The following is a 15,159-nucleotide window of genomic DNA, read 5'->3' as shown; positions in this document are numbered from 1 at the left end:
TCCAGATGATTGCGTCATTGACAGAATTCTTCAATCACTGCCACCAAGCTACAAGAGCTTTGTGATGAACTATAATATGCAAGGGATGAACAAGACTATTCCCGAGCTCTTCGCGATGCTGAAAGCTGCGGAGGTAGAAATCAAGAAGGAGCATCAAGTGTTGATGGTCAACAAGACCACTAGTTTCAAGAAAAAGGGCAAAGGGAAGAAGAAGGGGAACTTCAAAAAGAACGGCAAGCAAGTTGCTACTCAAGAGACGAAACCCAAACCTGGACCTAAGCCTGAAACTGAGTGCTTCTATTGCAAGTAGACTGGTCACTGGAAGCGGAACTACCCCAAGTATTTGGCGGATAAGAAGGATGGCAAGGTGAACAAAGGTATATGTGATATACATGTTATTGATGTGTACCTTACTAATGCTCGCAGTAGCACCTGGGTATTTGATACTGGTTCTGTTGCTAATATTTGCAACTCGAAACAGGGACTACGGATTAAGCGAAGATTGGTTAAGGACGAGGTGACGATGCGCGTGGGAAACGGTTCCAAAGTCGATGTGATCGCAGTCGGCACGCTACCTCTACATCTACCTTCGGGATTAGTATTAGACCTAAATAATTGTTATTTGGTGCCAGCGTTAAGCATGAACATTATATCTGGATCTTGTTTGATGCGAGACGGTTATTCATTTAAATTAGAGAATAATGGTTGTTCTATTTATATGAGTAATATCTTTTATGGTCATGCACCCTTGAAGAGTGGTCTATTCTTATTGAATCTCGATAGTAGTAACACACATATTCATAATGTTGAAGCCAAAATATGCAGAGTTGATAATGAGAGTGCAACTTATTTGTGGCACTGCCGTTTAGGTCATATCGGTGTAAAGCGCATGAAGAAACTCCATACTGATGGACTTTTGGAACCACTTGATTATGAATCACTTGGTACTTGCGAACCGTGCCTCATGGGCAAGATGACCAAAACACCGTTCTCCAGAACTATGGAGAGAGCAACAGATTTGTTGGAAATCATACATACAGATGTATGTGGTCCGATGAATATTGAGGCTCGTGGCGGATATCGTTATTTTCTCACCTTCACAGATGATTTAAGCAGATATGGGTATATCTACTTAATGAAACATAAGTCTGAAACATTTGAAAAGTTCAAGGAATTTCAGAGTGAAGTTGAAAATCATCGTAACAAGAAAATAAAGTTTCTACGATCTGATCGTGGAGGAGAATATTTGAGTTACGAGTTTGGTGTACATTTGAAAAATTGTGGAATAGTTTCGCAACTCACGCCACCCGGAACACCACAGCATAATGGTGTGTCCGAACGTCGTAATCGTACTTTACTAGATATGGTGCGATCTATGATGTCTCTTACTGATTTACCGCTATCGTTTTGGGGATACGCTCTAGAGACGGCCGCATTCACGTTAAATAGGGCACCATCAAAATCCGTTGAGACGACGCCTTATGAACTATGGTTTGGCAAGAAACCAAAGTTGTCGTTTCTGAAAGTTTGGGGCTGCGATGCTTATGTGAAAAAGCTTCAATCTGATAAGCTCGAACCCAAATCGGAGAAATGTGTCTTCGTAGGATATCCAAAGGAAACTATTGGATACACCTTCTATCATAGATCCGATGGCAAGACTTTTGTTGCTAAATTCGGAAACTTTCTAGAGAAGGAGTTTCTCTCAAAAGAAGTGAGTGGGAGGAAAGTAGAACTTGACGAGGTAACTATACCTGCTCCCTTACTGGGAAGTAGTACATCACAGAAAACTGTTCCAGTGACACCTACACCAGTTAGTGAGGAAGCTAATGATAATGATCATGAAACTTCAGATCAAGATACTACTGAACCTCGTAGATCAACTAGAGTGAGATCCGCGCCAGAGTGGTACGGTAATCCTGTTCTGGAAGTCATGCTACTAGATCATGATGAACCTACGAACTATGAAGAAGCGATGGTGAGCCCAGATTCCGCAAAGTGGCTTGAAGCCATGAAATCTGAGATGGGATCCATGTATGAGAACAAAGTATGGACTTTGGTTGACTTGCCCAATGATCGGCAAGCAATTGAGAATAAATGGATCTTCAAGAAGAAGACTGACGCTGACGGTAATATTACTGTCTACAAAGCTCGACTTGTCGCAAAAGGTTTTCGGCAAGTTCAAGGGATTGACTACGATGAGACTTTCTCACCCGTAGCGATGCTTAAGTCCGTCCGAATCATGTTAGCAATTGCCGCATTTTATGATTATGAAATTTGGCAAATGGATGTCAAAACTGCATTCCTGAATGGATTTCTGGAAGAAGAGTTGTATATGATGCAACCAGAAGGTTTTGTCGATCCAAAAGGAGCTAACAAAGTGTGCAAGCTCCAGCGATCCATTTATGGACTGGTGCAAGCCTCTCGGAGTTGGAATAAACGCTTTGATAGTGTGATCAAAGCATTTGGTTTTATACAGACTTTCGGAGAAGCCTGTATTTACAAGAAAGTGAGTGGGAGCTCTGTAGCATTTCTGATATTATATGTGGATGACATATTACTAATTGGAAATGATACAGAATTTCTGGATAGCATAAAGGGATACTTGAATAAGAGTTTTTCAATGAAAGACCTCGGTGAAGCTGCTTACATATTAGGCATAAAGATCTATAGAGATAGATCAAAACGCTTAATTGGACTTTCACAAACAACATACCTTGACAAAATTTTGAAGAAGTTCAAAATGGATCAAGCAAAGAAAGGATTCTTGCCTGTGTTACAAGGTGTGAAATTGAGTAAGACTCAATGCCCGACCACTGCAGAAGATAGAGAGAATATGAAAGATGTTCCCTATGCATCAGCCATAGGATCTATCATGTATGCAATGCTGTGTACCAGACCCGATGTGTGCCTTGCTATAAGTCTAGCAGGGAGGTACCAAAGTAATCCAGGAGTGGATCACTGGACAGCGGTCAAGAACATCCTAAAATACCTGAAAAGGACTAAGGATATGTTTCTCGTATATGGAGGTGACAAAGAGCTCGTCGTAAATGGTTACGTTGATGCAAGCTTTGACACTGATCCGGACGATTCTAAATCTCAAACCGGATACGTGTTTACATTAAACGGTGGAGCTGTCAGCTGGTGCAGTTCTAAACAAAGCGTCGTAGCAGGATCTACATGTGAAGCGGAGTACATAGCTGCTTCGGAAGCAGCGAACGAAGGAGTCTGGATGAAGGAGTTCATATCTGATCTAGGTGTCATACCTAGTGCATCGGGTCCAATGAAAATCTTTTGTGACAATACTGGTGCAATTGCCTTGGCAAAGGAATCCAGATTTCACAAGAGAACCAAGCACATCAAGAGACGCTTCAATTCCATCCGGGATCTAGTCCAGGTGGGAGACATAGAGATTTGCAAGACACATACGGATCTGAATGTTGCAGACCCGTTGACTAAGCCTCTTCCACGAGCAAAACATGATCAGCACCAAGGCTCCATGGGTGTTAGAATCATTACGGTGTAATCTAGACTATTGACTCTAGTGCAATTGGGAGACTGAAGGAAATATGCCCTAGAGGCAATAATAAAGTTATTATTTATTTCCTTATAATCATGATAAATTTTTATTATTCATGCTAGAATTGTATTAACCGGAAACATAATACATGTGTGAATACATAGACAAACAAAGTGTCACTAGTATGCCTCTACTTGACTAGCTCGTTAATCAAAGATGGTTATGTTTCCTAACCATGAACAATGAGTTGTTATTTGATTAACGGGATCACATCATTAAGAGAATGATCTGATTGACATGACCCATTCCATTAGCTTAGCACCCGATCGTTTAGTATGTTGCTATTGCTTTCTTCATGACTTATACATGTTCCTGTAACTATGAGATTATGCAACTCCCGTTTACCGAAGGAACACTTTGGGTACTACCAAACGTCACAACGTAACTGGGTGATTATAAAGGAGTACTACAGGTGTCTCCAAAGGTACATGTTGGGTTGGCGTATTTCGAGATTAGGTTTTGTCACTCCGATTGTCGGAGAGGTATCTCTGGGCCCTCTCGGTAATGCACATCACATAAGCCTTGCAAGCATTGCAACTAATGAGTTAGTTGCGGGATGATGTATTACAGAACGAGTAAAGAGACTTGCCGGTAACGAGATTGAACTAGGTATTGGATACCGACGATCGAATCTCGGGCAAGTAACATACCGATGACAAAGGGAACAACGTATGTTGTTATGCGGTCTGACCGATAAAGATCTTCGTAGAATATGTAGGAGCCAATATGGGCATCCAGGTCCCGCTATTGGTTATTGACCAGAGACATGTCTCGGTCATGTCTACATTGTTCTCGAACCCGTAGGGTCCGCACGCTTAAGGTTACGATGACAGTTATATTATGAGTTTATGCATTTTGATGTACCAAAGGTTGTTCGAAGTCCCGGATGTAATCACGGACATGACGAGGAGTCTCGAAATGGTCGAGACATAAAGATTGATATATTGGAAGCCTATGTTTGGATATCGGAAATGTTCCGGGTGAAATCGGGATTTTACCGGAGTACCGGGAGGTTACCGGAACCCCCCGGGAGCTATATGGGCCTTAGTGGGCTTTAGTGGAAAGGAGAAAAGGGCAGCCCAAGGTGACTGTGCGCCTCCCCCCTTCCCCTAGTCCTATTAGGACTAGGAGATGTGGCCGGCCCCCTCTCTCTCTTTCCCCCCTCAAGGAGTCCTATTCCAACTAGGATTGGGGGGGGGGAATCCTACTCCCAGAGGGAGTAGGACTCTCCTGGCGCGCCTCCTGTGGCCGGCTAGCCTCCCCCCTCTAGTCCTTTATATACTGAGGTAGAGGCACCCTAGAACACACAAGTTGATCCACGTGATCTATTCCTTAGCCGTGTGCGGTGCCCCCAGCCACCATATTCCTCGATAATACTGTAGCGGAGTTTAGGCGAAGCCCTGCTGCTGTAGTGCATCAAGATCGTCACCACGCCGTCGTGCTGAAGGAACTCTTCCCCGACACTTTGCTGGATCGGAGTCCGGGGATCGTCATCGAGCTGAACATGTGCTCGAACTCGGAGGTGCAGTAGTTTCGGTGCTTGATCGGTTGGATCGTGAAGACGTACGACTACTTCCTCTACGTTGTGTCAATGCTTCCGCAGTCGGTCTGCGTGGGTACGTAGACAACACTCTCCCCTCTCGTTGCTATGCATCACCATGATCTTGCGTGTGCGTAGGAATTTTTTTGAAATTACTACGAAACCTAACACCTATAGGTGGTGCTATCATACATCCACGTTGATGGAGAGTTCAACCCATGAAGGGCAACGGTTGCTCGAGTCCACGGAGGGTTCCACCCACGAAGGGTCCATGAAGAAGCAACCTTGTCTATCCCACCATGGCCATTGCCCATGAAGGACTTGCCTCACTTGGGTAGATCTTCACGAAGTAGGCGATCTGCTTACCTTTACAAACTCGTTGGTTCAACTCCACAATCTTGACGGAGGCTCCCAAGTGACACCTAACCAATCTAGGAGACACCACTCTCCAAAAGGTAATAGATGATGTGTTGATGATGAACTCCTTGCTCTTGTGCTTCAAATTATAGTCTCCCCAACACTCAACTCTCTCTCATAGATTTGGATTTGGTGGAAAGATGATTTGAGTGGAAAGTAACTTGGGGTAGGCTAGAGATCAAGATTCTTCTGGTTGGAATGGAATATCTTGGTATCAACACATGAGTAGGTGGTTCTCTCTCAGAAAATGAATGATAGAAGTGCAGGCACGTTCTGATGGCTCTCTCTACAAATGGAGGAAGGGTGGAGGGGTATATATAGCCTCGACACAAAATCTAACCGTTACACATAATTTATCAAACTCGATGGGACCGAATAGTTAAACTCGGCCAGACCGATTTAGTTCAAAATGTGAACGTTAGGATTTTCAATGGGACTGACATGTCAACTCGGTGGGACCGATTTCATTACAGTTAGGGCATAACGTAATCTCATTGAGACCGATCACATAAACTCGGTGAGATCAATTGTAATAGGCAAACACAGGGCTGGTCAGGCAAACTTGGTGGGACTGATCGCTCATTTCGGTGAGGCCAAAACGTTACGAAAAGGAAACAGAGAGTTTGCATTGCAAACTTGGTGGGACCGATCGCTCATCTTGGTTAGATCGAAACTTTACGAAGGGAAACAGAGAGTTTGCAATCCCATCTCGGTGAAACCAAGATCCCTTTCGGTGAGACCGAACTGATAAGGGTTTCTGGCTATGGCTATGTCAAATGAACTCGATGGCGCCGGATAGATCAAATCGGTGGGGCCGAGTTTGACTTTTGGTTTGGGACATATGTGGATATGATAAAGTGGTTGAGGGATTTTGGAGCATATCACTAAGCATTTTGAGCAAGCAAGCCATTAAGCAACACCTCATCCCCTTTTAATAGTATTGACTTTTCCTATGGACCCAATGTGATCTTGGATCACTAAAATGAAAATGTAGAGTCTTGAGCTTGAGCCAATATGTGCCCTTAGTATTTTGAGGGGTCCACATTCCTAGTCCATGCCATGCCAATCATTGAACTTTCTGAAATGATCATCTTGAAAGAGCATTAGTTCAATGAGCTATATGTTGTTAGGAATTACCAAAACCACCTAGGGATAGTTGCACTTTCACACCTGTGGTCCACCCATCATGGACCCTTGCTACATGCCATTGCGGAACCGACGACTCGCCGACACCCGGCCCGGGCAGGCTCTTGCGTGCGAGCTGGTGTACGACGAGCGCTGCCTAATGATGATGGCCCCGAACAGGCACGCGGTCCACCCGTCATGGACCTTCCAGCCGGATTAACCATGCACTGTCCAGGCAGATTGGACAACGCAGAGCCACCCCAAGAGGCTCGCGCCGTAAGCTACTTGCCAACGAACAACCAGGAGCCTCGCTTCACCTGCGGCCCAGGGAGGCGGGTACTCCAACATCTTTTAGAGGAGTAACGGTTAGTGATTTCCTGGTAGAGTTACTGTCACAAGGCACATTATTCTTGGGTTTTATTTGTCGGGACGATTTTTTACACTGTTGGATTTTGGTTTCTAAGAAAAAATATATTTGTGTGCATCTTTTGATGAAAATTAGTCACCAGCCCTTCACTAAGTGTCGATCTCTAATTGTCTCAGAACATTTGTACATGGGAGGAGTACATGGAAGGAGGCTGGTAAGTTGTAGTTTGTTGAGAACGGTAATTTGGAGCTCGGTCTTCATGGAGGCCTCTTTAAAAAAAATCAAAATTCATACCTTTTGATTTCAAAAAAATCTGAAAAAATTGTATAAGTACACAAGGATGTGATGTGTATGCACATAAAATTTCAGAATGAAAAAACTTGAGATGTGATCTGTGCAAAAAGAACAAATTCATGGACTTTGGGGATGAGTAATATCATGTGTTAAAGAGCCACGCATTTGTCTTTTTTGCACGACCTTCATTTCAACGTACTTCGTCCTGAAAATTTACACACATGTGTGTTATGCCTCCATATATGTCTGTATTTTTTTCGGAATTTTTGAAATGTGAAAATATAGATTTTGTAGAATTTTGAATTTTTCAAAAACTGGCCTCTATGGAGGCGGAGCTAGAAAAGAAAATTTCACAGAAGATTGCATTATATAGTTCCATGGCTTAGGTTAACACATTTTAGAAATCCATGTCCTAGAAACACAGTAGATCAACATTTGATATGAGTCTCCTCATTTTCTGAAGAAAAAGAAAAGGAACAAAATCCATCGCGGACCGGGCCTGGCCCAATGGGAGCCCGGGCTGCAAAGCAATCCGTGAGGGTCTCGACCCAACGAGCCATGGCCTGATCCCAGTTCCGACGGGAGGTAGGGTTAGCCTCACCCCCTTTATATACGTCTAGACGCCGCCGCCCCCCTCCTCCTACAACAAATCCCAATCTCACTAAACTTGGCGAAGCGAGTGGATTCGGCATCAGGATCACATCCGCCGATGGCCGGCAACGAGGGTTTCGCCACCAAGCGCGTGCTGGGGCGGTGCACGGCCGAAGAGATTTCCTCCAATCCCGCGCAGCAGAAGTCAGCCATCGACGGGTTCGGCACGCCGGAGCGATGCGCCACCGAGCCTACGGCGTTAAACCGCGAGTATGCTCTTCTGAAAAGGAAGGCCAAGGAGGCAGATCAGGATCATGATGAAGAGCAGGAGCAGGAAAAGGAGATCAATGAGATTCTGGCCACGGCAAAACTCCCCAGACGCGCTGATGTTGTGTCTGTGGCCGCCGCCGAGCCTATGGTGGTCGACCCCTTCCTGGAGCAGGGCATCGCTAAGGCAACGTTTTCTGGGCCTCAGGCTGACGCAGAGATCGAGGAGCCTGTTTCTGAGCTTCAGGCTGAGGCGGAGATTCAGGAGCCTGTTTCTGAGCCTCAGGCTGAGGCTGGGGAACAGGATGTTTATGCTGATGAGGATGCCGATCTTTATTATCAAGATGATGCTGACTATGATGGTTATTATGATGAGGATGAGGATGACTATGAGTCTGAATATGACGATGATGATTATGAATCTGAATACGAGGATGATCATGATTATGACTGGGAGTCTGAATTTGCGAAGCACCGGCCAGTGGTCAGGGAGACGTTGTTAAACTTTCCCGAGGCCGCCAATCTGGAACCTCAAGAGCTGGATGCCGCGGTGGAGAGGGTCCTCGAGCAGTCCAAGCCCGAGTACAGGGACGTGGCCGCCCCAGGCAAGGTTCGTCTGCTGAAAAACGACATAAGGCTGATCTTGGCCGACAAGTGGGAGCCCCCCAACATCCACATCCTTCCGTCCACAATATCCCCCGCTGATATGATCAAGAGAAGCGAGGAGCTGGACAAGGAGCTGCCGCCGGGGAACGACAAGGAGGCCGATGACAGGTTTGGAGAGTTGCAGGCCAAGGTCCGCAAGGATCTGATCGAGAAGGGGTACGCCGAGGTTGAAGAAGACTACTATGACAACAGTGGCAAATTTTGGGAGGAGCTGAGGGAAGAGTGGAACAAGATTGACTTCAGCCGCTTCCGCTTCGCCAGCAGCGAGGACGGGATCCTCCGTTATTCCGAAGAACTTGGGGATTTTATATGATGCTGCTGAGCCTAGCCGTTCAACATCATATCTGTCCCATCTATTCAAGCTTGTATGCAGCAAAGTTGGTTGGTTTCTTATTAGCTCGTTGTGCCCATCTGCCTTATTCACCTGTCCATGTTTATTATGTTGATACTGTGATCCATCTTATGTTGAACCTATGGTATGTGTTCGCCCGGCTCTGGTAAATTCGACGCCTATAATATAACTACTGTACAACTCTCTGCTTGCCATTTGATTTGGACCACGTTTTGGGGGAATTGGGTATGGTTTCCTAGTCGCGGCTGATGATTAATCTTGTTCTACCATCTGCATCTTAAAAATTCGTCACCATGTGTTGTTTGTGGCTCGTCCCTGTTGGCATTCAAGATTTGGGCATCTATAAAACTCATCTTCTATATCGAACGAAATTTATTATGTGATTTGACTGATTTATATAGAACCCCAACACATTGCCATTTGTGTCACGATAGAGTTGAGATGGCTGTAGGACAGTGCAGCAAGGATCGTTTTGGTGTCTGTAAGTCGCAATGCTATGATTGGGTATCATTCTTTTCTGCTGAAGTTCACTTGTTCGTTACAGAAAAATCATGAACTTGTCATAATTTATTTATTTATTGAGGGGAATGAACTTCTCATAATATGTTATGTATGAAGAGTGTCAGATACTATTTGACTTTTGCATACTGTGTCCTTGTGGTTGGAGCTTGATCCATGTGTTGTTCTCATCACTGAATAAAGTTTTGATCGATCTATAATGAAACATGCAACGACTGTTCACTGATTCTTGTAATTGCTCTGTGTACTGATGCGATTACAACATGTCAGGTCTCAGCACTTGTTGTATAATTGATGGTTGATGGTACTGTAACTGATTCACCTGCCTAATTCTTCCATATTTAACATACTTGCGCCCTTGGTGCAAAAAGCAAGAGCGAACCAAACACTCTCATTACTTCTGAAATGTTATATCATAAAATAACATCTTGAAAATTGTTCAAATCACACAAATATATGTTCGTCTACACACATGGGTATGCTTGTGCACACAAGGGACAGCCACAACATAGGGCCTGTTCTGAAACAGGCCTAGCTTCTCCAAAACTTCCTAAATTCAGCTTCTCGCACGACTTCTCGCTTCTGGTGGCGACTTGGAAAGCGTTTGGCAACTCAGCTTCCGCTTTTGGTCGATACGTACGAGGCTGCCAGCCCATTTGACGGGATTGGCAGGCCAGGTTGGGGCCCAATACAAATTGCCAACGCATGCGAGAGGGAGTTCGGCAAAGAAACTTGAACCGGTACGCTGAGAATCACTTGGTGGTGGCAACCCAGCGTAATTTGCCCTCAACTCCAACTTTTTCTTTCACGGATCTGGAAAAGAGCTGCTTCCCCATCTTCTCCTTTTTTACACTAAGACAGATCGCTAGCTTCTCAATTCCAGCTTCCAGGAGCCAGAGCGTTCGCCTCAGCTTCATTTGTGAAGTTGAGGAAGCTTGGAGCTGGAGCATTGCAGAACGGGCCCATAATTGGAGAGGAATGAGAATACAGTGGGAACAACCTAGAAGAAAGAACATGTTCAAACCTTTAGTCAAGATGTAAGTATCAGGAATAAGAATATAACAAAGTTAGGAGAAGATGAGAAGTGAAATTAGCAAGGTGAGCTAGCTTTTCTATACTTGTTTTTATAGGAGAATTAGAAAAGATCATAACAACCTTAACAAAGTATTGAAACATTCCATATGATGAATGCGCCTTCGGCTGCTGGTTCATCAAACTCACCAGCTTCTGCATGGTCCTCCACCTCGGCGGCTAGCAGGCATGCAAACGCGGAGGCCGTCATGGATCGGTGGTTCAGCCGGTGCCGTGTGAACCTGTTCGCCACCTAATTCCATGTGTCTCAATTATGTTTAGCACCAATGTACAATGATTTGTTTGGATGAACTCTGTTACTCAACCGAATTTCAGAATATATCGGGCAATCTAGAAAAAAAAAGTACTCCTATAGCATAAGTATCAGTCTGTTGGATAAAATGAATTTGAAATTTCCAATTCATGGAGCAATTATATTTTCTTGTACCATCTCGTGATTGTTTTGTTACCCAAGAAACTCCAGAGTTCCATACTCAAATTGTGATTGTAGTTGTTCCATACTCTATATTGTGATTGTTGTTGCATTTGGTAACTTGATTTTACATTAGAGGATTATCAAATTTCTTGCCGCCAATTTTTCTTCTTTTGTGTTTTGGTTGTAGCACCTCACCCAGTGTGCTCAGGGATTTATGTAGATTACAGCTGCTTGCTGCACGACAACTGAAGTTTATTATCTCCCTGCTGCCTTGCAGAAACTGGTGTGAGTGTACCTCGATAATGACAGAGAGACTGGGACAGACGCAGCGAACTTTTCAAGAATTGGTTCCCTTCAATAATCGGTTTCGCTTGTTGACATATTCTTCTGGCCGTTAGTATGCTGTATGTACTGATGACCTCATATCATACTGAGAAGTAATTACGGAGTTATATTTGTTAACGACCTAGTTATTGGACGAACCACTACTATAGTTCGTCCTTTTAATTGAGGATCACCTAATCTTTTGTCATAATCAGAATTAGTGTATATAACCCAGCCGTTTATTCTATACTACCCAGACATACCTATTTCATTTCATAAACCCAACTGGGATAGAATGGTTGTCTTGAAAAATAAATAAAAAGCCTCATGGTTCCTAGTGAGAACAATCCACCAAGGATTCGAGTAAAAGAAAGGAAAACTACCAAAACCGCGTATTAAACATCATGCACACCTGCTAAACATTGCAGCAGAACGGAGGTTGCAAATCATAAAAATATAAACCAACTCCTTTCCAATCTGCTCAGACAAATTGACAAATAGCCACATTCCTCTGAAGAATTTTGCTATTCCAAATTTTATTCACATTTGCTCAGATGAATACTGTGAGGTTAGTATTGCATTCCCCAAACATGGTACAAACTCCTTAGTTGTAAGTTAAATTGTTTGTACCTGTCAATCCAAACATTATATACTGTATTTCCTTTGGTGCATTACGTCCACTATTGAAGACATGCGTCTTCTTGCATTACCAAACTCTGCAAAAACATACACACAAGATCAGAAAGAATTGTCCAAGGATGCAAGGAGACATTTTGTGCTTTGGATATACACGCAATAACTGCAATATTTCTCCTTGAAAACTAAAATAAACGGACTCCTTTTGTTTCATCCTTTCTAGTACATAACCCTGAAACATGCAGCCGAAAAATTCAGATGTGGTTCCCTTTAATAACCACAAGATGCATGGCTCCTCTGCAGTATAGTAACCTCAAAATTTTCAACATGCGCGGCTCAAAATTCAGATATAGTAAGTATGCCCACAAAAAAGAACGGAATCAGCTGACGAAGGAGGGCTTCCGGCGACTGGCGCTGGGCATTGTTGACTGCGTGGCTTGCAGCAAGTGTGTCCACCACAAAGCACAGTAACATGGTGCCAAGCTATACACCCGTGCCCAAGGTTAAACCCAATCAGAATCTCTACAACCAAAAGTTGACCAATGCAAAGCAACCATCCAAACACAGCGATCAGATGAGCTTTTGCACAAATCCCACACCCGCGATGGCACTTCCGATCAAGGAGCCCTACCAGGATTCTACACTAATCATGCATACATGGAAAAACGACAACGAATTCGAATGTGTGATTCAAAGAGGAATGAATGCCCGATGGACCCACCATTGGGCCGCAGTTGCAGAGGCTGAGCACCACAATGGAGCGCTAGTGGTCGGTGAGCATGGGCATCCCTGCAGTGACGGCCCCATCAAAAGCTGGCACGGGCGCAAGGTTGGATCTGACGAATCGTGCGAGGATAACAGCGCCATTGCCGGTGCTCTGCATCGACTGCAGTGCTTCCCGTCTCCTGATGACCCGCATCTCCACCCCCACCTCAATGTTTGTATTCTCACTAGAGCTCACAAATCATTGCTTGGTAGAAATTTACCAACAACCTTGAGCTTCTAAAAAAAGGAAAGTAATACATGCTGGGTGGCTAGTCATATTGCCAACCAGACTTTCGCTTAAAGAGGGATGTTCGACATTGTGTCAGAACTTGAAGGCTCACTTGATACCTAATTAGTACAGCAGCAGATGACATATTAGATCCAGGAATTTATATATTCATCGGCTAATTACCAATTGGTGTGATCCCAGTGGTAGACGGAGTGGCAGACTCAAGAGTCATGAAAACAACATGTTTAAATTCATAATCAAGGCATAGATTTGCCTAAAGCTGAAAGAACAAACATAATCAAATTCTTTTTGGGAGTAAAATCATATATAAACTGAGTTGAGCTACAGATTCTAGAACAAATAATGAAACCGATACAAAAACAGTAAATAGAAAATAAACAAGCTGAGCGAGAAGCTGTGCCTTGTTTTTGATGCCTCTTGCAGCACATGTTTGAAAGGCTTTGCTGGTTACATCTCATTTTCTTACAGGATAACACAAGCAATGAAATGTGTAGTCCTGCATGGCACCTATGAGAATGGTGAAAAGCAATAATCAGGAGAAGGCCGTAAGTCGAGTGATATATATAGGCGAAACCAACATTTTTTAGGGTAAACAGAGGAGGCTAACCGTAATTTTGGATGAGATAAATGAAGGTAAAATAAACTGTCTTCACACAAGAATTAGGGAAGTGAGCCTAGCTCAACTGGTTGGAGGAGTGGATGTACAAACCCAATACCTAGGTTCAAATCCTTCCGGAGGCGAATTTAGGTTCCGATTTATTCTTCAGGACCAGGCTTTTCTGGTACTCACACATTTATTGAGGACTAGGCTCGGTGCGTAACCGAGATTAAAAATCCTAGTACTCATACACAAAAGGCCGTATGCATCCCTAGTTGGTGCAGAGGCCGGGGAAGTGAAATTCTCCCCCCAAAAAAGATTTTTAAAGTGGATTTTGAGAAAGCGTACGATAAGGTAAAATGGCCATTTTTTCAGCAGGCATTGCGAATGAAAGGATTCGATCAGGCCTGGAGAAACCAGGTAGATGCTTTCACGCAAAAAGGGAGTGTAGGAATCAAAGTGAATGATGACATAGGTCATTATTTCCAGACACACAAGGGTCTGAGGCAGGGAGACCCGATGTCACTGATTCTGTTCAACATTGTGGTAGACATGTTTGACGATCCTAATAGGAAAAGCCAAGGAACATTCAGTAGGCGGCCTTGTCCCGCATTTAGTAGATGGAGGTGTGTCCATCTTACAGTACGCGGATGATACTATCATCTTCACGGAGCATGATTTGGCAAAAGCAAGAAACATGAAGCTTGTGTTATGCTTATTCGAACAGTTATCGGGGTTAAAGAATAACTTCCATAAAAGTGAATTGTTCTGCTTTGGAAGAGCTAGAGACGAACAAGAAGCTTACAAACAACTGTTCGGGTGCGAATTGGGGTCTTTGCCCTTTACGTATTTGGGTATACCAAATCACCATCGCAAGCTTTCCAACACAGAATGGAAGTGCATTGAGGATCGATTTGAAAAGAAACTAAGCTGTTGGAAGGGCAAGCTTATGTCATACAGAGGCCGACTAATTGTCATTAATTCAGTTCTCACGAGTATGCCTATGTTTTTCTTGTCCTTTTTCGAGGTACCAGTTGGAGTTCAGAAAAGACTAGATTTCTATCGATCGCGTTTCTTTTGGCAGAGCGATGAGTTAAAACGAAAGTACAGGCTCGCTAAATGGGACATTATTGTAGACCAAAAGACCAAGGGGGCCTCGGCATAGAGAATCTAGAGGTGAAGAATAGATGTCTTCTCAGCAAGTGGCTGTATAAGCTATCTGTATAGACCGATGCCACATGGGCCCAGATTCTGCGTAATAAGTACCTACATTCCAAAACCCTATCCCAGGTGACGGTCAGACCGACCGATTCACCATTTTGGAAGGGACTGATGAGAGTGAAATTAGTCTTCTTCAACAGGAC

At 43.9% G+C, this 15,159-nt stretch overlaps 1 protein-coding gene across 1 annotated transcript; it reads left to right on the top strand.

The window, feature by feature from the left end:
* Positions 1-7,933: 7,933 nt before the first annotated feature.
* On the top strand, positions 7,934-9,390 carry LOC147964250 (uncharacterized). Its single transcript, XM_087526809.1, has one exon. The coding sequence runs from the start codon at positions 8,030-8,032 to the stop codon at positions 9,155-9,157; it is 1,128 nt and encodes a 375-aa protein (XP_087382935.1). The 5' UTR covers positions 7,934-8,029; the 3' UTR covers positions 9,158-9,390.
* Positions 9,391-15,159: the final 5,769 nt, after the last annotated feature.

This window comes from Triticum urartu, chromosome 6A (genome assembly GCF_056163025.1).
Source record: "Triticum urartu cultivar PI428250 chromosome 6A, HENAU_Tu73, whole genome shotgun sequence".
In the NCBI taxonomy this organism is placed as follows: Eukaryota; Viridiplantae; Streptophyta; class Magnoliopsida; order Poales; family Poaceae; genus Triticum; species Triticum urartu.
This window is presented reverse-complemented; position numbering and strand designations above follow the sequence as displayed.

What these genes read in the sequence shown, in the direction of transcription:
- LOC147964250 (XM_087526809.1), top strand. Translation starts at nt 8,030, where the DNA reads ATGGCCGGCAACGAGGGTTTCGCCACCAAGCGCGTGCTGGGGCGGTGC.